This window comes from Diadema antillarum, unplaced genomic scaffold, assembly GCF_040938485.1.
Source record: "Diadema antillarum isolate AM-2024a unplaced genomic scaffold, OU_Dant_1.0 seq00000472_RagTag, whole genome shotgun sequence".
NCBI lineage: Eukaryota > Metazoa > Echinodermata > Echinoidea > Diadematoida > Diadematidae > Diadema > Diadema antillarum.
The window spans coordinates 962,930-986,364 of record NW_027271440.1 but is presented as its reverse complement, the minus strand read 5'-3'; the positions used below and the strand labels follow the sequence as shown (position 1 = coordinate 986,364).

The 23,435-nt window shown below is 40.1% G+C and overlaps 1 protein-coding gene across 1 annotated transcript in view; it reads left to right on the top strand.

The window, feature by feature from the left end:
• The first annotated feature begins 8,760 nt into the window (after positions 1–8,760).
• LOC139733354 (bcl-2 homologous antagonist/killer-like) overlaps positions 8,761–23,435 on the top strand; it is a 39,153-nt gene continuing 24,478 nt past the window's right edge. Inside the window, exons 1-2 of the mRNA XM_071644190.1 lie at positions 8,761–8,838; positions 17,483–18,184. Coding sequence (XP_071500291.1) covers positions 17,925–18,184 — 260 coding nt within the window. The 5' untranslated portion in view covers positions 8,761–8,838; positions 17,483–17,924. The remainder of the gene's footprint in view (positions 8,839–17,482; positions 18,185–23,435) is intronic.

The window sequence follows — 23,435 nt, the reverse complement described above, 5'->3', positions numbered from 1 at the left end:
CAGTTTGTTGGTAGGCCTATAAATCGTTATCTATAAGGCCGTCACTATATCTTGATTAGAATAATTGTAAGATTAAATAAGCAAAAAATGACAACAATTCAATGTCTTGTAAGCTGAAATGCAAAAATTTTCGGCTCGCTCGCTGCGCTCGTTCGCCAAAATTACTAAAAAAAGAAAGAAAAAGAAGAAGATAAGAACAAAACGTGACGATGACGCGCACAAAATGACAATGTCTGTTGTGTTCACACATGTCATTTTATATTAAGCAGGAAAAATGTTACACGGAGCAGCGGCTGCAATTTCATTCGTTCTGAAGCGATCGCCGATTGGATCAAGAGAGGACGCCAACGGTTTCGAATATACACGTTGTATTATGGGGGGCGCAAAAAAATTCAAAAAAGAAAGAGCAAAACGTGACGATGACGCGCACAAAATGACAATGTCTATTGTGTTCACACATGTCATTTTATATTAAGCAGGAAAAAATGTTTCACGGACCAGCGGCTGCAATTTCATTCGTTAATTCTGAAGCGATCGCCGATTGGATCAAGAGAGGACACCAGCGGTTTCGAACATAATGGGGGGGGGGCGCAAAAAAGAAATCAAAAAAGATAAGAACAAAACGTAATGATGACGCGGAAATAGAAACATTTCGGCTCACTCGCTCGTACTAATTTAGAGTACTAGTATTATAAGTCCTCAGTTTGTTGGTATAAATCCTTATCTATAAGGTCGTTACTATATCTTGTTTAGAATTGTAAGATTTGATTAGCAAAAAATGACAAGAATTTTCTGTTTTGTAAGCTGAAATTAAAAAAATTTTCGGCTCGCTCGCTGCGCTCGCTCGCCAAAATTTATCAAAAAACGAAAACGAAAAAAGAGATAAGAACAAAACGTGATGATGACGTGGAAATATACAAATTTCGGCTAACTCGCGCGTACTAATTTAGAGTACTTTTTAAATTCCTCAAGCAGTTTGTTGGTATAAATCGTTATCTATAAGGCCGTCACTATATCTTGATTAAAATTGTAAGATTTGATTAGCAAAAAATGACAAGAATTCCATGTTTTGAAAGCTGAAATACCAAAATTTTCGGCTCGGTCGCTGCGCTCGCTCGCCAAAATCTATCAAAATTCATTACATTTAAATCACCCTCAAAAAGACCCCTTTTTAGTGCTTGAAAAAGCATAATAAGCATGTGGACTTTAATTAAAGTCCCTACCGAGATGGGGTTGGGATTGAAGACTTTTTCAGAAATTAGGGGCGCAATTTTCGCGCTTGCCCCGGGCGCCGTTTTCCCTTGATACGCCACTGCACAGGACAGTACCACAGGACAGTACCCACAGGACAGTAGAACAGTGTCCTGTGTATTTTGGGACGTACCACAGGGCAGTACCACAAGAGAGTACCACAGGACTTTACCACAGGAACTGTCCTGTGGTATTTTGGGACATTACCACAGGGCAGTACCACAGGACATTACCGCTGGACAGTACCACAGGACAGTACCACAGGAAAGCACCACAGGACAGTATCACAGGACAGTACCACAGGAATTGTTCTGTGGTATCTTGGGACATACCAAAGGGCAGTACCACAGGAAAGTACCACATGACAGTACTACACGAATTGTCCTGTGGTATTTTGGGACATTACCACAGGACAGTACTCAATTCAATTCAATTTCAATTCAATTTTATTTGTTCAATTCCACCAAGAAAACAAATTACAGAAATTGTAATATTGGGTGAAGACAAGAAATCAATGATTACACAAACATGACAGATAGCTAAAAAGAGTTAACATATACATGAGGTGGAAAAGATAGGAGTCCTGCTGACAAGCAAAGCTTGTAAATTGCAGAAACTCCTATTTACAGATACAAAAAAACCCCACCAGATACACAAGACTGGAAAATTCAGCCTGAAAACTATGTACAATATATACATACAATATGCGAAAATGAAATGATAATTGTGGGGGGGGGGGGGAGAAAGCACACTAACGGATGTTAAAAGAAAGCAAAATGTATTTAAACAGCATAAGGGATTGAATAATGGGAAATAAATAACTTACAGGGACAAGAGTAAAGAGGGTGAAATAAAGGCAATGACTTACAAGATATCCAGTGCTTAACTAAGATGTAGCTGAGCATTAATCAATGAAAAAAAAAGTTAAACCAATAAAGCAGATTATATCAAAAAGCCTACATATATCTAATTATTCATAAAGATGTGAATTTCACACTCAGCCCTATTTAAAGATTACAATTTATGGAACTTTATCAACAGTGGAAACACATGTATGTATTCCCTCTGACAAATTTCAGAGTGTAAAAAAATAAAATAGAAAAGAATATACAGGTTCAAATTTCAATACACAGAAGCAAGGTCAAAATATTTGACACAAGTTGTATGTCACACAAATATTTTGTACAGTAGGACCTCAGTAAACAACAATTTGAAAAAGGTCCCAATTGCCATTCATAAAACAGACTCACATTATGCACAAAAATGCATATTTATAACTATGCAAGTTATTTCATCTGAAGTACAGTAATACAAAAAAAACAACAACATCAGGATTCATTGTATCTCTCAAGAAGATAAGATTTCATCTTACGTTTAAATCCAGATAGGCTAATGGCCTGTCTAAAAGAGGATTGCAGAGAGTTCCAGTATTTTGGGCCTGACAATGCTACAGTATTATTTCTGAGTTGGGTTCTGACTCATGTGAAATGATATAAAGCAGCCTGTCTTGTACAACAATTGTGTATTCTATCATTCTTAACAAACATGTGGACGCTATTGCGTGGGGCACATTACCATTATTGATCTGATACTTGAGGGATGCCAAATACAATAAATAAATATCTTGTATTTTCAAAACATTATTCCCATAAAACAGCGTATCAGTATGAGCATGTGCATTTGCTGCTGACATAATCCTAACAGCTCTCTTTTGGAGAAGCAACATTTTTTCTAAGCGAATATTTTGGCTGTAGCACCCCAAGCTAATACACCATAGTTTAAGTAAGGCAAAGTCAAAGATGAATATAGCATGGCCAAAATGCTATTTGGAAGAAAAGACTTTAGTTTGTTCATCATACACTGTAAAAACATCGGTGTTAGATTTAACACCACGGGTGTTAAATCTAACACCGATCAAACTTCAATAAAGGACCACACCCACAGGTGTTAAAAATGCACTTTGATGGTGTTGAAAAGTGTTCACCTGACACTTCGTGGTGTTAATTTGACACTGTACCTGGTGTTATTTTGACGTTGTACTGGTGTTAATTAAAAAATGACACCACATGGTGTTGATTTGATATTTGTTGGTGTTAATATCAATGGTTTAACACCCGTCCAGCTTCAATAAGAGACCACACCAGCTGGTGTTACTTTGGTGTAAATTTATTTTCACATTTTTTTTTCAAAAATCTAGTGTTTTAATGTAAAATTCTTGATCGTCTTGTTTAAATTAAAAATCAACAAGAAGTGCAGTTACTAAGAAACTCTTCAAAAAACAGTTTACAATTTGAAATGACACCCGGAGGTGTTAATTTAACACCATAAATGAGCACCGAAAATTCAACACCAGCTCGGTGTTCACTATTTAACACCGGACTTTTTGCAGTGTACCTACATTTCTAGAGAGAAGATTACAAAGGTGAGTTGTATGCATTTTCCAATTCAACTTGTCATCAATATGGATACCATGAAAGAAATTTGGTTGATATAACTCTTTCAATCTGAACATTATCAAAAATTACAGGACCAGGCATTAAGGTGTCTCTATTACTAAATAACATGTATTTTGTTTTAAGCAGATTCAAGGATAACTTATTGGCATACAGGACAGTATCACAGAACAAGTAGCACAGGACATTACCACAGCTGACACTGTCACTGCTGAAAATGATTTGGTGAAGTGTGCGTCAGCCGCGATCCGTCACGTGATTGCCGCAATCGCTTTGCATAATATGTTGGGCATTCGCTGCTCATTCGCTTGTCCGCTCAGCATCCGTTGGATGGACTGTACGCATTTGCTTTCATTCGTTACTTTATCCGCTTGTAACACGGTTAGCATATGATTACGCTCATCATTCGTTAGGCGAACGTTCGAAAACCACATATTGCTTGCGAATTCGAGCGGATTCGAGCGTATCTGGACTTTGCCAAATTTTGCCCATCCGCTAGGCATTCGCTGATATATTAGGGAGCTTTAGATTTAAGACGCGCGGACGTTCAAAGGAAAAAAACATGATCTGAGCTTGCGCAGTAGCGCGCGTAAAGTCAATCTATTTTTAGCTTGCGTCGCCTGAGTTGTTTACTACGCGTACTGGGCTATTTTCACGTCCGCACAGTTTGCGACGTAGAGAGCTTCTTCATGCACTGATCATATGGGGGCGCGATTTTATTTTTTATAGGTTGCGTCCCAGCGTAATCTAAAGCTACTTTTCCACACGACGCAGGGAGAGGAGAACGTCCAGCGCAAGCGTCGGCTCAAACGTCCGCGCGTCAAAATCTAAAGCTCCCTATTATAAAGCGGTGTGACGGGGCCTTAAGGACGTTCCTCAGTTGAGTTTGTGCGCATCCTAGCTGCGCAGGTGTCAGTGACGTAACAAAGAGCGTAGAAGCGCACGCACGAGTGATGAGCTGAGCTAGCTGAGCTGAGCAGCTGCTAGTAGTATACAAATAGTGAATGGTCACGAGTGCAATGGTACGAGATTTCGCACGAGGTGAAAGATAGAGGCGCTCTATTCAACGAGGCGAAGCCGAGTTGAATAGTGCGCCTCATCTTTCACCGAGTGCGAAATCTTGTTCCATTGCACGAGTAAAGACCATACACTATTTGTTTTATACAACGTCTAAGTAGATCTTTATTTGGTTGGAGGATTGTTGGGTAGGTCTAAATAGGCCTAGAAGTCTATATATGTATGAAAAATATAGCCATACTTACATGTGGATCCACTGCGATTCTCTTCCTGGCTTGTGCAATCAGTGTAGATACAGGTCACAGCTAGCGCTCAAACACACGTACACGTAGCACTACGTAGGCCTACATACGCGCATGCATGTACCGCACACGTACACTGCGCTAGCTGCATGCGATCCTCAATATGCAACACACACAGTACATGCAGTACCGTACATTTTCTCGAACCGTGGAATAGAACGAAAAAATCGAACCAAGTTGCACGCAAAAATAGAACCAAAATTGCACGGCGCGTTGAATGGAGTACTTATTAAATATCACGTCACCAACAATCCTCCAATCAAATTACAAGGATCTACTTGGACGTTGTATAAATCGAGCTAGAGTGTGGTATGTGTACGTACGGATACCCGACAGCTCCCCACCGCGGCCGCGCCGGGCAGCCGCGCTGGGCGGCCTCGCTCGGCTCGCGTGCCGACTGTACGCGTTACAATCTGTACATACCACGCAAAGTTCAGCGGTCCGAGCCGCATATACATGGTCATTGTAGCACAACACCGATTGACGGAATCGCGAAGCTTGGAAGTGGAACAGAGCTGTTTCCATTTTCAATCCATAGATCTGTTTTGTGACATGAAGTTCATTATCCGGTCATCAACATGGTAAAGTCGAGTGCTAAGGTACCAAGGGCCTATAGGCCCTAGTCGGGGTCTAAGGCTCACTAGTCTATTGGACTAGGTGTTAAAACAGCAACAGGAACAATAACAACAACAACAACAAAGCAAGCATATGACACACATTTCATCTTTAGGTCTAGCAGCTAAAACAATCTGAGTGTCTCTGTTAAAATCTAGATTAGATCTAAACTTGTCATTACTAGTAATACAAAATATTGGGGTTTTTTTATTTTTGGTTACAAAATACAAGGTCACGAAAGTGTTATCAAACAAGACTATTCATCACTTTCACCATTCATATATTATTATTTTTTATTACCAAATCTGGTGTAACAAAAGGGGAATCATTTTTTTTTCGGGGGGGGGGGAAGGTACTTCTCCATAGCTTACAACACGCACTTTACCAACCACTGCAACAACCAACACAATACATGCAATCTACAATCAACGTCATTGTATTAAGATTTGTTTTTCATTTGGAGGACCGTCAGACTAATGCCAAAACTCCCATTTCCTTATATTTATTCTTCTTCCTCCATTATCACTTTTTGTACATGGTCACAGCAAGTGGGTAAAACAAACAAATAAGCGTGCATATCAATAACATGGAGTTTTCCACGCTTGTATCCACATTATATCATTGTGGCTGTGGAAGGGAAATGATAACAAAAACGCACATGGACCTTTCTTTCTGAATATTTTTCACCATATCACTGCAACTGTGGCATGTTTTTTTGTTTGTTTGTGTGTGTTTTTTTTTAAAGAAAATGGGGTATCGAGTGAACCGCATGAGATTCATGCATCCTAGCAGGGTATACTAGTATCCCTGCATTGGTTCCTGACCATATTTGGGGGTCTTACGATGATTTCCGTTGCAAGGAGGCTCTGCTAGCACTAAAACGAGCACATGAACCCCCCATTTTTACAATTCTTCTGCATTAAGTAACCCTTCTTCTACAATTTGATAAAGTTTCGTAAAATTGACATGGGTTTTGAATGTACATCATGACATTCACGAACCCCACCTATAATCAGGACACCCACGAGAGGTTTATAACCAGATTTTGGGGTCCGGTGAGGTGATTTCTATCATCTGGGGATACTGCCAGCACAAAAATTAGGACATGAACCCCCACTTTTTATTGTTTTTCTGGAATAAGTAAGCCTTCTTCTATAATTTGGCAAAGTTTCGTGAAAATGACATGGGTTTTGAATGAACAGCTAGCATAAGTTTTATGAACCCACGTCTTGTCAGGGTATCCCTGCATAGGTTCTTGACCAGATTTTGGGGACTTACGATGATATATGTCGCATGGGGTCGCTGCTAGCACAAAAACGAGCACATGAACCCCAACTTTCAATTATTTTTCTGGAATTAGTAAGCCTTCGTCTACAATTTGGTCAAGTTTGGTGAAATTGACATGGGTTTTGAATGAACAGCATAGGCCTAATGAACTTATCTTGTCAGGGCATCCCTGCATAGGTTCCTGACCAGATTTTGGGGACTTACGATGATATATGTCGCATGAGGGCGCTGCTAGCACAAAAACGAGCACATGAACCCCCACTTTTAATTATTTTTCTGGAATAAGTAAGCCTTCTTCTATGATTTGGCTAAGTTTCGTGAAAATGACATGGGTTTTGAATGTACAGCATGAGATTTATGAACCCACCCTGCCAGGGCGTCCATGCGTAGGTTCCTGACCATATTTTGGGGTCATACTATAGTATATGTCGCATGGGGGCGCTGCTAGCACAAAAACGAGCACATGAAACCCCACTTTTGATTGTTTTTCTGGTATTAGTGAGCCTTTTTCTACAATTTGGTCAATTTTCATGAATTTGACATGGGTTTTGAATGTACAGCATAAGTTTTATGAACCCACCCTGTCAGGGCATCCCTGCATAGGTTCCTGACCAGATTTTGGGGACTTACGATGATATATGTCGCATAGGGGCGCTGCTAGCACAAAAACGAGCACATGAACCCCCACTTTTGATTGTTTTTCTGGAATAAGTAAGCCTCTGTCTACAATTTGGTAAAGTTTCGTGAAATTGACATGGGTTTTGAATGTACACCATAAGTTTTATGAACGTTGTCCTTTTGCTCACCCCTAACAGAAAACGTCGATGAGAAGGATTTGAGAGATTTCGGTGTTTTCTGCCGCGTGAGGGCGCTGCTTGCTGAAGAATGAGAGTGTAAACCCTAACTTTAAAACCTTTTCCTCGTTTTGGGTACCCTTTTCTGCAATTCTTGCAAATTTGGAGAAAATAACGTGGATTTTGAAAGAATTATGGGGATTTACGTTTGTCATTGCAGATTTTGTTGCCAATCATGGTCTTGATCATGTAACGCTATCATTTTGGTACAGGACGGCAGATTAGTCATATTCTTCAAAGTCCCGTAGAAGAAAAACAAGCACATGAACCTATGGTTTTATTTACATATTTGGGCTTCGGATGGGTCAAAGTTACGGTATGGAAAGTTTCAAGAAAATGACATGGATTTCACTTTAACTGAGGAACGTCCGTACATTGCGCAAATTTGCCCCTGTCTACCTTCAAAATACTCTTCATCTTCACCAACCACCACGTAATCTACGTTCATCAAACTCGCTAAAATTACAGGTACCTCGAATCAAGCATAATTGGGGGGATCGGGCTTTTTCATATATGGGCCCAAAACTATGGAATGGCCTACCAAAATCTCTTAGAGAAGCATCTTCCATTGATAGTTTCAAAAAGAATCTCAAGACGTATATTTTTAATTTGAATTGACAATATTGTATGCCTGTATGTAATGTATGTGTACGTATATATTGTTTGTTGGTTTATTGTCTTATTATTTTCTGTGATACTGTTGTAACGTGACACAATATGTACTCTGTTCTATAGCGCCTTGAGTATCTTTTTTAGGTAGAAATGTGCGCTCTACAAGAGTCTCACTATTATTATTATATTCATATGACCTCTACTCAGTCCGAGTACGAGTTGAACGTGACGTCACACAACGCCATGTTAATTGCGCCTGCGCCGAGTGCCGATATAGTACGTAAATTTGTACGTTGTTGTTGGGTATATGGAGATTACGCAGGTCTTGAGACCATGCAACGCACACTGCATTGTACAGCTAGCTACTGACACACGTTACACACTGAAGTACACACGACGTCCTACTGGTGATAACGGTTTTTCAACCTATGACGCAAAATATTACATGTAAGTTCTGTCATCTTATGGATGCCTATTCGAAGAAAATTGGGAAATACGACACTTCATACGTTTTGAATGTATGATTGTCAGCGATTTACGTTTGATAGTTAGTAGGCCTAAACACCAAGTCATGTGCAATGCAGTGCAGCCTAATGGAACCAACGTTCTAGCATCTAGTCTAGTAATCGTCTTTATGTAGTCCCACACGTACAAAAAATATGCGTTCAATTGACCAACACGACACAGCACAGATCGCTTCCGTTCCTCATTTTCGTTCGTTCTTTCCTTTTGAATGTCATCTTTTGTTAGTATTAGTATGCAAACAGGAGACAGTTGTTGGATAAGTCATGATGTTAAGATGATACATGGTTCGTCATCTCGGCCGTAATCTGGCAGAACTCCCTCCCTAAGTCGATTTTGGTCGATTTTGAGGTTTTGTGTGTTTTTTCTCATGCTCTTTCAAGTGGGCCAAAAAATAAGTTGTGATTCGGTACAAAAAGTTATTTTTAGAAAGTAATTTTTCCTGAGGAGAGAGGGCGATTAATCTGGCAGAACTGCGTAAGTCGAGATACGAAATGAATTTTCTGATGTTAATCAGGCAGAACTGCGTAAGTCGACTTACGACAACGCTTGGACCAAGGACAAGTGTTCCTGCATCCCGCACGGACATGGCATATCTTAGCACGCGCGTGCGCGGCCTTGGTAGTGACGAACGCGCTGTGCGTTCAAGCTAGCAGTGCCTAGCTAGCTAGCTAGACACGTCCAGTGCCGTATATTAGGGAGCTTTAGATTTTGACGCGCGAACGTTTGAGCCGACGCTTGCGCTGGACGTTCTCCTCTTCCTGCGTCGTGTGAAAAAGTAGCTTTAGATTACGCTGGGACGCAACGTATAAAAAATAAAATCGCGCCCCCATATGACCAGTGCATGAAGAAGCTCTCTGCGTCGCAAACTGTGCAGACATGAAAATAGCCCAGTACGCGTAGTAAACAACTCGGGCGACGCAAGCTAAAAATAGATTGACTTTACGCGCGCTACTGCGCAAGCTCAGATCATGTTTTTTTCCTTTGAACGTCCACGCGTTTAAAATCTAAAGCTCCCTATTAAGAGAGTCTGGCCAACTCGGTTTTCGGCTATATGTGTTTTGAAGCCTGTGATTGGTCAAAAGCTGGTCCCGTGATCTACAGGCGCCATGTCGTTACCACAGTCAATCACGCGGGCGTCAGCAGAGCTCATACGCAGTGCCCATTGTTGAACATGCGCAGCTACGTGTTGATATTGCTTGCCTTTGGGACATCCCCAATATCAGTCACGGTGCAGTGTCCTTGCCATTGTCTATTTTAATGAAGTATGCGAAAGATATTTTGATATCTTACTGCGATAAACTGAAAATTCGTCATGCCTTTCCTGCGCAGCATGGCGTTGCGCTAATGATGCACCGCTTTCCGACAGATCCAAAACGAAGGAAAGAAGTGGGAAATTAGAGTGTGACAGGAAAACTATATATGATTTTTTTTTCTTTGGATACCTCGCGGTGTCTTCCAGACTATCCAAGTTTTGATTCACATTAAGATTGTATGTCACCGCTATGACATACAAAGTGTCGCCTGAGGCATTTGTCTGTCCTTCATTCGTAATTAATTTTGTTGAAACCGTTGGCCATGAAACTTGACATGATTGTGTGCATGTGGGAGTGGACGAAGTTTTTTTTTTTAGCATATAACATTTGTGTACGTACAAACATGCTCAAAGTGAACGGTCAAAATCATAATGGTTAAAATCTTAAAATACTGCCATTTCCCCCATATCTGTATACAATTTCTGAAGGTGAGTACATGTATTTCCAGACGAAACTTACTGCCCGACCGTGATTCTCTTGTGATTGTTTTTTTTTTTTGGGGGGGGGGGAGGGGGGGGGGGTTGGGGTTGACGGTCATGGGAGCTGGCAAAGGTCAAGGATCGATGCCAGGTAAAATGTTAGAATTCACTATCTATTGTTGAAATATTATTACCCAGTTCATCCATACCTTGGAGATTATACCCAATGCACAAACTTAAAACCAAACGCGGTATTTGCATGCCACCATTACTACACAATGACACATAGGGAAAGATTTTGGCCACGATGGTCAAAGGTCAAGTGAAAATACTAAAATGACAGTAATTTCCGCAGATTTGTAAAATAACCGCTTAAAGTATTGCCATGAAAATAGATTGGTCAACTTACGAGTAAAAAATGCTCAAATTCCTTAATACTTCTCTTTTAAGTAAAACTCATCCATTTACACCTAGTTCAAGGAAGGTAAACACCCGACGCATTAAATTTTGTGACAAATTTTTCTGTCAATAATATGTGAAACTGTCGTGTAACATTGTCAAGGCGTACTCTACATCTGCTAAGAACAATGTAATATGGCGGAGGTATACCGGTCGCCATTTGGACATTTTCATTTTTTAAAACTCATTTCATATCCATTCTATGGTCCTGATCATAGTTTATATTTGGTACGGATGTCACTGAGGATATCCCTCATGATTATTATGTTATCCAAGTACTTGTGCTTGTTCAATTGTTCAATTACAGGTCTTTTTTATGCCTCCGCCACGAAGTGGTGCCGGAGGCATTATGTTTTCGGGTTGTCCGTCCGTCCGTCCGTCCGTCCGTCCGTCCGTCCTTCCGTCCGTCCGTCCGTCCGTCCTTCCGTCCGTCCGTCCGTCCGTCCTTCCGTCCGTCCGTCCGTCTGTCTTTCCGTCCGTCCGTAATGAATTTTGTGGACAAGGTAACTATCAAAACCTGTTGAGGTATCCTAATGAAACTTGGCATGTATGTGTATTAGGGGGTGAAGTTGTGCCTATCAACTTTTGGGTGCACGTGCTCAAGGTCAAAGGTCAAAAGGTCAAGGTCAAATACATAAAATTTCACTATTTCCACCATATCTATGCAATGCCAGAAGATATTTTCTTGAAACTTAGTGTATACATGTATTACCCAATTTAGATTCTCTGGTGAAAGTTTGAGTCATGAGGTCAAAGGTCAAAAGGTCGAGTAAAAGTATTAAAACTTCTTTTTTTTTCTCTGTAAATTGGAAAATTGTTCAAGGTACAGAACTGTATCTTCGTGGAACATAGTATATACATGTACTGACTGGCAGTGATTATCTAGAGAATGTAGGGTTCATGGGGTCAAAGGTCAGGGGTCAAAGGTCAAGTGCAACTCTTCAAAATTTTACTATTTCCCTCATGTTCATGCAATGCCAGCAGGATTATTATTTTTTTTTTTACACTTGGTGTATGCATGTATAACCTATTTATAGAAATTCTCTGGAGAGGTTTTTTTTTCCTTTTTTTGCCTCAAAGGTCAGAAGGTCAAAGATCAAGTGAAAGTGCTGAAGGGCAATTCCGCGGTTAGTAACGTTACATTTAAAGAAATTTAGATATTTATATTTACTACTAAATCACCATTTATTCATTTCAAGTCAAAATCATGTTATAACATGTTCATCCTTCCCAGGTCTATGATATAGAAAAGAATGAGTACAATCCAATAAATATTAGAATTGCTATGGCAACTAAAAGGGCTGGTTAGTAACGTTACGAAAAAAGGACATGACAAAAAAATCAATGTCTTGTAACAAAAAGTGTGCAAAATTTCAAGTTACTTCAAACAAAGTGTTGCATTAATTTCAATTATTGCATCATGACAAATGTTCACGCAAATATTTTTAGCAGTTTGACCGATAATTTATTAGCTAGACCCCCAAATGCATGGTTAGTAACGTTACGGTTAGTAACGTTACATTTGTCCGGAGTAATTCCGCAGGTCATTTCACCCTTTTGTAATTGACAAAATGTCACATGACTTCGGAAGTACTTAAATGTATTCATCTTTTACCTTTTAGCAAAAATTTGAGGAAAAAATTTCAAAGCAACCCACTGTAATTTGCATTTAAGTTAATTTCAGCATCCCTAGTCCCACATGTACATTTTAAATGATGGTTTTAGATTTCGCAAAATCAATAGATACGAAAAATAAAATCTACTGAATTTGAAAGACCTTAGTGATTGGTGAACATCCATGGCATTAGTTGATACCTAAATTAAAGAGTAAGATAAAGAGGCACATTTCTTTTATCCATGTCATGTCCACCTAACTGCGGAATTGCCCTGAACTAACTTTTCCTCCATATCTCAGAAGTGGCTCAATTTATTGTGAAACTTACTGCATATTTATGCATGTTCTACCTGAAAGTGATTACTAGTGTCTTATGAATTTTAGGGTCAAAGGCCAGATGAGCATGGTAACAATTTACTATTCAGTACAGAAATTGCACTTTTTCTCCATACCGGTACCATGAAAATTACTCAATGCATAAATGTATGAATGGGTCAAAGTCAAGTTAAAGTCCTTAAATCCCCAAATACATGCTCTCCTATTCATCCAATTAACCAAGGTCAAGGAAGGTGAACATTCAACACATTTGTGACAAACTTGTCATTTCAATATTTTGCCAGTTTTGTGAAAATGTAATCACACATTGTCCACATGTACTATCTAGACCTATTAGGAAAATCATGCATTATGGCGGAGGCATACCAGTCGCCATAGCGACATTTCTAGTTTTAAAATTATTTTTAAACAATATTATTTGAGATCATTTTACATACCATTATATGCACTTGCCGATGACGTTTCATGTTATGTTTTATATACATATAGGTGTATTCCTCTTGAATTAGGGCCTACATGTACTTATACTAGTACTTATAGGCCTTCATGTCAGTTTATGGTACTAAATAGGATGTTAATTGATGGTTATTCATGTGCGAAACAGTAAAACTGTGAAATTTGTTTATCGTCTGTGCACAGTACAGCTAGAATTGTAAATATATAACATTGTATCATTTTGTTATACAATAACAACTTGCTAAATATACAATATAGCATAGGGGCCTACAGTTTAATGAAAGTTTACGACACATACTGTGAATTCTTTATACAGCAATAATATATCATATTCATATTCAGGAATTATGTCCTTTAAACACCTTCCCTATTGTTTATAAATATACCTGTGTGCTTGTGTCTATTTGAATGTGTAAAAATGATTGATTGTTGGCTTTGTTCAACATGGATGGAATGAATGAATGCCCCTCCCCCAACCTACACCCTTTCTCTCTCTCTCTCTCTCTCTCTAAAAAAAAAAAAAAAATCAAGCAACACAATGCATTGCGCCTTTGGGACGCCTGCGCTAACCCCAAAGCGCACACGCTAAAACCATAAGCGCACTGTACGCTGGGTAACGACATGGCATTCAATTTATGAGTTGATCAGACTCTCTTATATGGCACTGGACACGTCGTACGGCTACGGAGTATTGTACACGACGAAAGTCACGCTAAAGCAATGGATCCAAAAGCAATAACCCTCGTTACTCTTGGGGGAAATTGCCACTTTCTTTCCCTTCATAGACTGGCAGGCTTCAAAACAGGTCAATATGCGGTATGCCTTACTACTGTATACGCTATAATTTTCGCGTACATAAATTTTCGCGAATTGCCGCTGTCACACACTTTCGCGAGTGGTTAAATTCGCGATTGGGGGACCAGAGAAAATATGAAGTGGCAAAGAAAGTGTGAATTTTCAACTTACTAGCAAATAAGAATGATACTAGTTATACACTGCATGAAAAAACTTACCAAGCTCTGCGAACTAGTAAGTTAGAATTCAACATTTTTGAAGTGGTTAAGTCCATCGCGCTAGATTTCTGACGAGTGGTCCCCTTGCGATAATGGATTGGCTCTCTACAGTATTCGTAAGTAGACGTGGACGTGCGTAAACGTAAACAAGCTGAGCCAGTATGGTCTGTTCGGTAAGCCGTGACATGGTATACTAGTACTGAAATGTTCGTATCATCAAGGCAAGGGATTCATTTTGGAAGGTAATATTTTCGCGTGTTGTTAATTTCGCGAATAGCTCCCGACTCGCGAAATTCGCGAAAACAAAACCCACGCGAAATATATAGCGTATACAGTATTTGTGCTACAATCTAGTGTTTTTTAAGCCTTGAGCATTTCTAGATCTAACAAACGTTATAGTTTGCATCTTGTCTGACATCAATATCTAGGATACCGTCCATCACGATGGCATTTTCGATCCAATCCTATAGATGTCAGAAATTGACCAATACTAACACTTTTACAAGTTTACTTTTTAATAATAATACCGATACCGTACCGGTACTCCCAGTAGAGTTGTGCAGTAGGGGCCTAACTAGACTACTGGGGCCTACCATTACTTAACTTCGGCTGAATCGCCGGTTATTCTGTCTTTACTCAGTTTTCTATTTTTCTAGATTTGATTCGGATTAGACATTCTTTAAGTCTGTAATATGAAGAATCTAGTAGAATGTACAGGTTAAAAAGCTAAATTATAACCATTTAGCCCTAGAAATAGATCTGAAACGTAGATCTAACGTTAGATCTGTGATCTATACCACTATTCATTCTAGGGCCTACTAGTAGAGTTAAAACAATACTAGACAGGTTCTAGGCTATAGACTTTATAGACTTACTGTTAGTCATTAGATAGGCAAGTTAGGCTTTGAATTCTTCGATCTACTATAGGCTTGGCCTAGGCCTAGATCCCCAATAGACAGTCTAGCTCTAGATTTAGCCCCTACCTGGATATAGAGTCTAGCGTTAGATCTAGAGTCTAGACTAGAAATCTAGCTAGAAACTAATTGTCATTGATATTACTAGTCTGTTAAATGATGCCCCAAAATAGACGTCTGGATGTTACATAGACCTAGACAATCGAGTAGAAAGAGTTTGAGAGTTTTGGTACGTTTTATTAGGCCTGCGTAGAGAGTAAACGGTAGAACACTACTACCCTAATGTTAGTAGGGCCTACTGTAGTAGGCCTACAGTAGGAGTCGACACAAACGAGACCTAAGTTAGGGTATATTTTTTTTATTTCTAATAAAGCTGTAAATAAACTTTTAGTCAGGCACATTATACACGTCCCATATGATACGTAACGGCACATATTTTCTCTTCTAGAATATAATTGTGAAGGTCATTTTTCTCCATTTTTTGCATGATTATACTTCTAGATATCAATCACCATGTTAAAGTTTGATATGATCAAAAGCCATTAACACTATTTTTCAGGTCATAAAAGTCTCTGAATGTCCCATATGTAACGCGCGCCCGTTATCTTCGACTTGCCCATTCCAGACCCTTTGCCAACTGGACTCCACGGCGGCGACAAAGTCGCCGCCTTTGCCGAAGGAAAAATCCTTTGCAGGACAAAACCACCTTAAACTACAAGGGTATACTGTATACGCTATATATTTCGCGGGGGTTTTATTTTCGCGAATTTCGCGAGTCGGGAGCTATTCGCGAAATTAACAACACGCGAAAATATTACCTTCCAAAATGAATCCCTTGCCTTGATGATACGAACATTTCAGTACTAGAATACCATGTCACGGCTTACCGAACAGACAATACTGGCTAAGCTTGTTTACGCACGTCCACGTCTACGTACGGATACTGAGAGCCAATCCATTATCGCAAGGGGACCACTCGTCACAAATCTAGCGCGATGGACTTAACCACTTCAAAAATGTTGAATTCTAACTTACTAGTTCGCAGAGTTTGGCAAGTTTTTTTCATGCAGTGTATAACTAGTATCATTCTTATATGCTAGTAAGTTGAAAATTCACACTTTCTTTGCCACTTCATATTTTCTCTGGTCCCCCAATCGCGAATTTAACCACTCGCGAAAATGTGTGACATCGGCAATTCGCGAAAATTTATGTACGCGAAAATTATAGCGTATACAGTACTAGTTTTCAACGTTGAGGGCGTTAATATCCTGAATAGCGAAATAGTATGGAGAGAGGGTCTGGAAGCCAGACTAAATTTGGTACCGCATTTGGTCCAGTTTGCGTTTACACTGAGAAAAGGCTGGGCTCGGCTGCGGCTCGGCCATGGCTGAGGCCACCTCCAGAGCGTGGCCAAATGCGCAGCCAATTTTGGCCCCGCTTTTGGCCTCGCATTTGGCCTTTTGCGAGTTTACACTAAAATGAAGGCCGGGCTCGGCCGCATCCGAGCCCGGCCTTTTCATGTGCACTCACTGTAAACGGGGTCATAGAGTCTGCAAGAATACATGTAAGGTGAACTTGGAATACTCAGGTGAGCGTGACACCCTCAGGTCTCTCGTTATGTACGCTTTGAATTGTCCTTGTACATTGTATTGTGATGTGAGACTGATGCCGCTGCCAGGATGCTCGCTGGGTGCTAGGACACCCAGCATCTATGCGTTTTTAAAGCGCGTTGTTGCAATATCATTATGACTTGTTATTGTTCTCTCAGAATCAAGAACACTTGAGAAAGGACGCTTGGCTTAAAAGTGTTTGTGCTAAAACTGTTGGTAATAACAGCATGAACTTTGTTTCTGATTTATTTTTGACATTATTGCACCAACACGTGGACTACTTACTCAATTTTTATTTGTATTCATGGGTAATGGATATGTGCCATTTAAGTCATCTTGGGAGCTGGGGGTTTCCTTTTGATCACTTTTGATCTTAGTCCTGAAGTACGTGACTCAGGAATATTTTCTTGTTTCTGATTCTATTGCAACAGGAACTTGTGAGGACAGGTGGATGACTGGGGGTATTCCCTCAGTGCTGGAACAAATACCTTTGGGCCAATTCGTCCAAATGTGAAGTACAAAGATTGGTGATGCAACTGGAATGTTGGTGAAGAACACTATTTTCCAATAGACAGATTTTGCTGCATTGTGACAGAGAGCTACAAATAGTGTTGATATATGTGCGATGAAACAGAAACTTTCACCACGTGACTCTTAGTTGCAACAATGAATGTTATCACAAAAGAACTGCAACACTCTACAGATTAGTTCCTGCCATCCAAAGTCATACTTGTCATCCCTGGCATTGCTTGAACTTCAAGGACAGCAAACTAACACTCAGTACGTCCATCATTTGTGTGTCAATAGTTTAAAGTGTATGAATGCGGACAAATCTATCATGCATTAGGGCCTGAACACAGAGTGGCAAGTCGGATGCACCTCAGTGTTGGAATTACACTATACGGCACAAGAACATTAGAGGGAGAAACTGTCACAATGGCGACAGGGTCTTCATCAGTAACACAGACAGTGGAGGTGGTGGACACAGAGGAGGTGAATGAGCAGACAGAGTCAATTGTCAGAAATTTCATGTACCAGAGGCTGACACTGGACATGCAGGACCAGAGCAGTGATTTAAACATCTCCACGCCAAGACTACCAGAATTCCAGAACTTTACAGCAGATCCCATGAGGTAATATTTGTTACCGGTACCTGCATATTTCAAACAGTCACACTTGTAAGACTCATTTCAGTTTTTATTAGCATCTGTGAAATTGATTTGTTCTAAACATATTACCAATGTAATTCTTACCTATAGTTGTGGTATGTAACTCTGTGTAAAGGCCCTGTCACACCTTTCCGGGCAAGCCTTGTGTGGGATTTGCGGAAAGCAGTTTTTGCTACCCGGAGATCCCCGCAGATGGCCCGCATATGACAGTACCTAGCACATATCTCACCCGGAGGTGCGTACGCAAATCCTATTTACCCGCAGCCATGTTTAGGCCCTGTCACACCTTTCCAGGCAAGCTACATGTGCTTTTTGCATTTGGGGATTTTCCAGCATACCGGACAATTTCTGAGGGCGGACAAGGATTTGGGTGAGTATTGCATACGCCTTACCTGCTGGATGCGTGCTACTTAAGTTCTACTTGCAGGTATTCTGTGTGACCTGTGTGTGTCAGGCTCGTGGGGGCTGACAACTCAGTGAAGGAATTCCTTTGAAGGAATTATTTGGCAGAGGTCCCAGAGAATGTCATAATCCTGGCCACAGCCGACTCGACTAACCAGCAGAAAAGCAGTAACTGACCCTCAGCATGCAACTGCTTGTGACTTGCGGCAGCTACGGGCCTCCTACTGGTGTTGTGCATGGACCTCTGCTGGCAATCCCGCGAGTTGCTCTAAACTTGGCTGCAGGTAAGTCAAACTAGTGTGGGCAGCTACGGGCAACTACTTGCTAGGTACTGTCACTGTGCAGGCCATCTACGGGGACCTCCGGATAGAAAAATTGTTCCCCGCAAGTCACAAGGCCTCCAAGGAAGGGTGTGACGGGCCCTTGAGCATTGCTCAAACTTGTTCTGGGTTCTGGATGAGTCGCAGGGATTGCCCTCAGATGTCCACGCAGAACACCAGTAGAAGTGCCGTAGTGGTAGCACCTCACAGGAACTCCCAGACAACTTGCCCGTAACTAGAACGTGAGTAGAACGTAAGTAGCACAGGTCTAGCAGGTACATGTAAGGCGCCCACAAAACTCGCCCAAATCCTTGTCAGCCCGCAGAAAATTACCCTGCGTGCTGGAAAATCCATACACTCATCAAGCACGAGTAGCTTGCCCAGAAAGGTGTGACAGGGCCTTAAAATTCAAGTTTGTCAGGACTGGAGAATATATGTCCTGCTTTGATTTGGGCAAGACGTTTTTAACTTATGTCATGTTCCTGTACGGACATGCTGCATAATATTGATCCAAGCATTTTTATGCCTCCGCCACTAAGTGTTGCGGAGGCATTATGTTTTCGGGTTGTCCGTCCGTAATCAATTTTGTGGACAGCGTAACTCAAAAAACGTTTTGAGGTATCCTATTGAAACTTGGCATGTACATGTACATTTTGTATGAATGAGCAAGTTTTGCCAATCAACTTTTGGGTGCACGTGCTCAAGGTCAAAGGTCAAACGGTCAAGGTGTAATGCTCAAAGTACATGTATCACTATTTTCCCCATATTTGTGCAATGCCTGAAGGTATTTTCTTGAAACTTAGTGTATACATTACAGGTACTACCCAATGAAGATTGTTTAGAAAAAGTTTCGGGCTATGAGGTTAAAGGTCACAGGTCAAAGGTCAAGTGAATATGTTAAAATTTCACTTTTTCCTCCATACATTGTATCTTGGAAATGGTTCAAGGTATCTTCATGGAACTTGGTGCAGATGCATACATATACTGACTAGCAGTAATTATCTTTGGGATCATGGGTTCAAAGGTCAAGGTCAACTCCTCAAAATTTCTCTATTTCCGTCATATCCATGCAATGCCTTCAGGATTTTTCTTGAAACTTAATGTAAACGCAATCACCTAATAGAAATTTGCTAGGAAAGGTTTCTTGCCAATAGGTCAAGTGAAAATGCTAAATTTCAGTTTTTCCTCCATATCTTGAAAGTTGCTCAAGGTATCATCATAAAGCTTAGTACTTATTTATGCGTGTATTACCTGACAGTGATTCTCTTGGGAATCTTAGGGTCAAAGCATCAAAAGTCAATGGTCAAATTCCACGTTGAAATGCTAAAATTTAACTATTCAATTCTGAAATTAAATGTTTTCTCAATATCTTGGAAATTACTCAATTCATAAACTTAACAGAGTCAAAAGGCAAGTAAAAATCCTCAAATCCCCAAATACCTGCTCTCTTTAGAAAATGTAGCCTTTCATCCAATTAAACCTGGTTCAAGGATAGTGAACAACACATTTGTGACAAACATGTCTGTTACGGCGCAAATATTGTCGCCCCTGCATAATTTGTCGCCTGGCGACAAATTGTGCTGCTTGTGCACTTCCAAATTTTTTACCTCGATGGCGACAATTTGTGCTGGCAAAATGAAACATAGCTGCACAAATTGTCGTCGGCCATGCACTATGAATTGTGTGGTTGGGGTGGTTTGCTCCGGTGTTATGCTTGGGTGGGGTGGGTATGACTGGTAAGTTATGCGTATGGGCAAGTCCAAGATAACGCGCACGTTACGTATGGGACATTCAGAGACTTTTATGACCTGAAAAATAGTGTTAATGGCCTTTGATCATATTGAACTTCATCATGGTGATTGATATCTAGGAGAAGTATAATCATGTAAAAAATTGAGAAAAATGACCTTGACAATTATATTCTAGAAGAGAAAATATGTGCCGTTACGTATGGGACCAGAAAAATTGTGTTTTTTTGAACATTTTTTTCAACCTCAAAACTCTCTGAAAGTATATCATTCTACAACTTGTAACTCACTGTGATGAAAGTCACAACACTCAAGATTATCACAGGTAAGTTTCATGTCATTAGGCAAAAAGGTCTAATTACAGGTTCTAATTAAAGACAGACATGACGCGTTACGTATGGGACCGTTACGTATGGGACAGTTTGTCCCCCATTCATTTAGTGTGTGAAGAACCATGTTTATGGGTATTTTGCATAATTATTGAAGTAGAATCAGTTGAAACTACTCAAATACTGATCCAGATTGTCAAGGAAACAATATTCCCCAAATATTCACCATCATAATCATATTCAATCATATTTTTATATTTTTTTGACCAACCTGGGTATGCATGCCCTTTGTCCCCCATTCGTTTAGTGTGTGGAGAAGCATGTTTATGGGTATTTTGCAAAATAATTTTGCAAAATACCCATAAACAAATTTTTCCATAATTATTGAGGTGGAATCAGTTGAAATTACTCAAATACTGATCCAGATTGTCATGGGAACAACATCCCCTAAATATTTACCATCATAATCAAATTCAATCATATTCTATATTTTTTATGACCAACCTGAGTATGTATGCCCTATTTTTATCAGGATAGTTACTACCGTAAAGTTCCGTGTATAAGACACACTATTTTTTCGTCGGAAAACATTGAAAATCGGGGGTGCGTCGTATACACGGGTACAGTCGAATCACAGAAAAAAATCTGTCTTGTACACCCAATTTTATAAGGCCAACTTGGGGCCATGTATGCCCATGCAATCGACGTTTGGAAGGTAAGCAATCACTAAAACTTGCGGATAAATGAGCGATCTTTCAATCTGGACACCTAAGCTGCAAATACGAGATAAACTTACATCGGCCTTGTGCAGAAGAAACGATGTATCAATCTGGCCATAGACAACAGCTGTAACAGCACTGCTGTATGCTACAGATGTCAGTCTACCAAGCTACCAACAGCCAACCTAGTAGCTGGAATACGCGATGTACAGGTATCATTACTAAATTACCGATACCGTAAAACTTATCAATGTACTAGTATCAATATGGCCATAGACAAAAGCTGTAAAATACGGAGTAGGATCGACACTATGTCACCGTAAATATGAACGATGTGTGAAGCATGCATGCATATCCATGTCGTTCGTTTGCTCTTCATTTCACGAGGCCAGCAAGGACAGCATAGCTACACTGCACTGTAGCTAGCTAGCTAGCTAGCAAGCCTTTGGCAAAGGCAGCAGCTGCAGAGAGGCTTTTGCAATGGACTCGCGTGCACACAGCGATCGGATCGTAGCGCGCTTGCCTGTTGCGCGCTGTGTGTGCAAGTCCATTGCTCTCTGTGTACGTGTGCTGAAATTATAGCGAGCTGCCTTTTGCAAAAGGCTAGCACTGTGCATACAAGCATGGTACAAGAGACACACACGTTACTGGTAATCCCTCCGGGCGAAACAACAGTGAGTGTAATTACCGTACGCACCGTACGTCTCGCCGTATGATCCCTCTGCTACACTTGTTGATGTTTTTCTTATTTTTCGTAATGAACCTTCCAGTCTGACATGCGTCAATATGCGAGACACCCTCTGCTATGCATGACAGAAAAGATCGTACTGTACACTCATGAGTACGATATGCATGACACATGTACCACGATTGAAAGGCGAAACAATAGCAAGTGAGTACCGAGACAAGTCTCGCACTTTGCGTCTTCCATATTTTGCCATTGTCCGATGAATACCGTTAAAAGAAAGTATAAAAGGAAATGAAAAAAAGAGCAAATACATGCTGAATTCTAGGAAAATTTTGAGCTGAAATAATATGTATGACACACGCAATATTTGCGTGGAAATTTTCGTGTTTTTTTTTATTTTTTTATTTTAGGCCCGAAAGTAGGGGTGCGTCTTATACACGGGTGCGTCTTATACACGGAACTTTACGGTACTAAAAAATTGAATAGTTTAAAGTGTTTGCTTCCATTGATGAAGGGAAGTTTGCCATTTAGTTTCAATAAAAAACAACTTTACACAAGAAATATTAAGTTTAATAAATAAGCAATACCTGGTGCGTGGAACCCCAGTGATCGAGTAGATATATGATGTCTGTCTAGCAGTCAGGTCATTGATTTGAGTCACACCTCAGTATGTATACCCATGAATTTTGTTGTGGCTACTAATGTACTGAAAACTGAATAAGGACAATTTGTGTATCACTTGCAATAGAAAAAATAATTTTACTTTTTATTTTTTTTCTATATATATCACAACCATTTCAAATTGGATCTCCATCACATAAACTTTGAATTCCTCTAGTCTTAGGATTTTATGTTGTTAAGTAATTCATATAATTGGTTTCCAATCATCTCTTTAAATGTTGAAAACTAAATCCCCATTTCTACAAAAAAAAAAACTATACCATCCCTTTAATGCTGATTTTTCATTGTGTATTTTGCCATTTTCCCCTCCCCCTTTCTGAAAATTGTT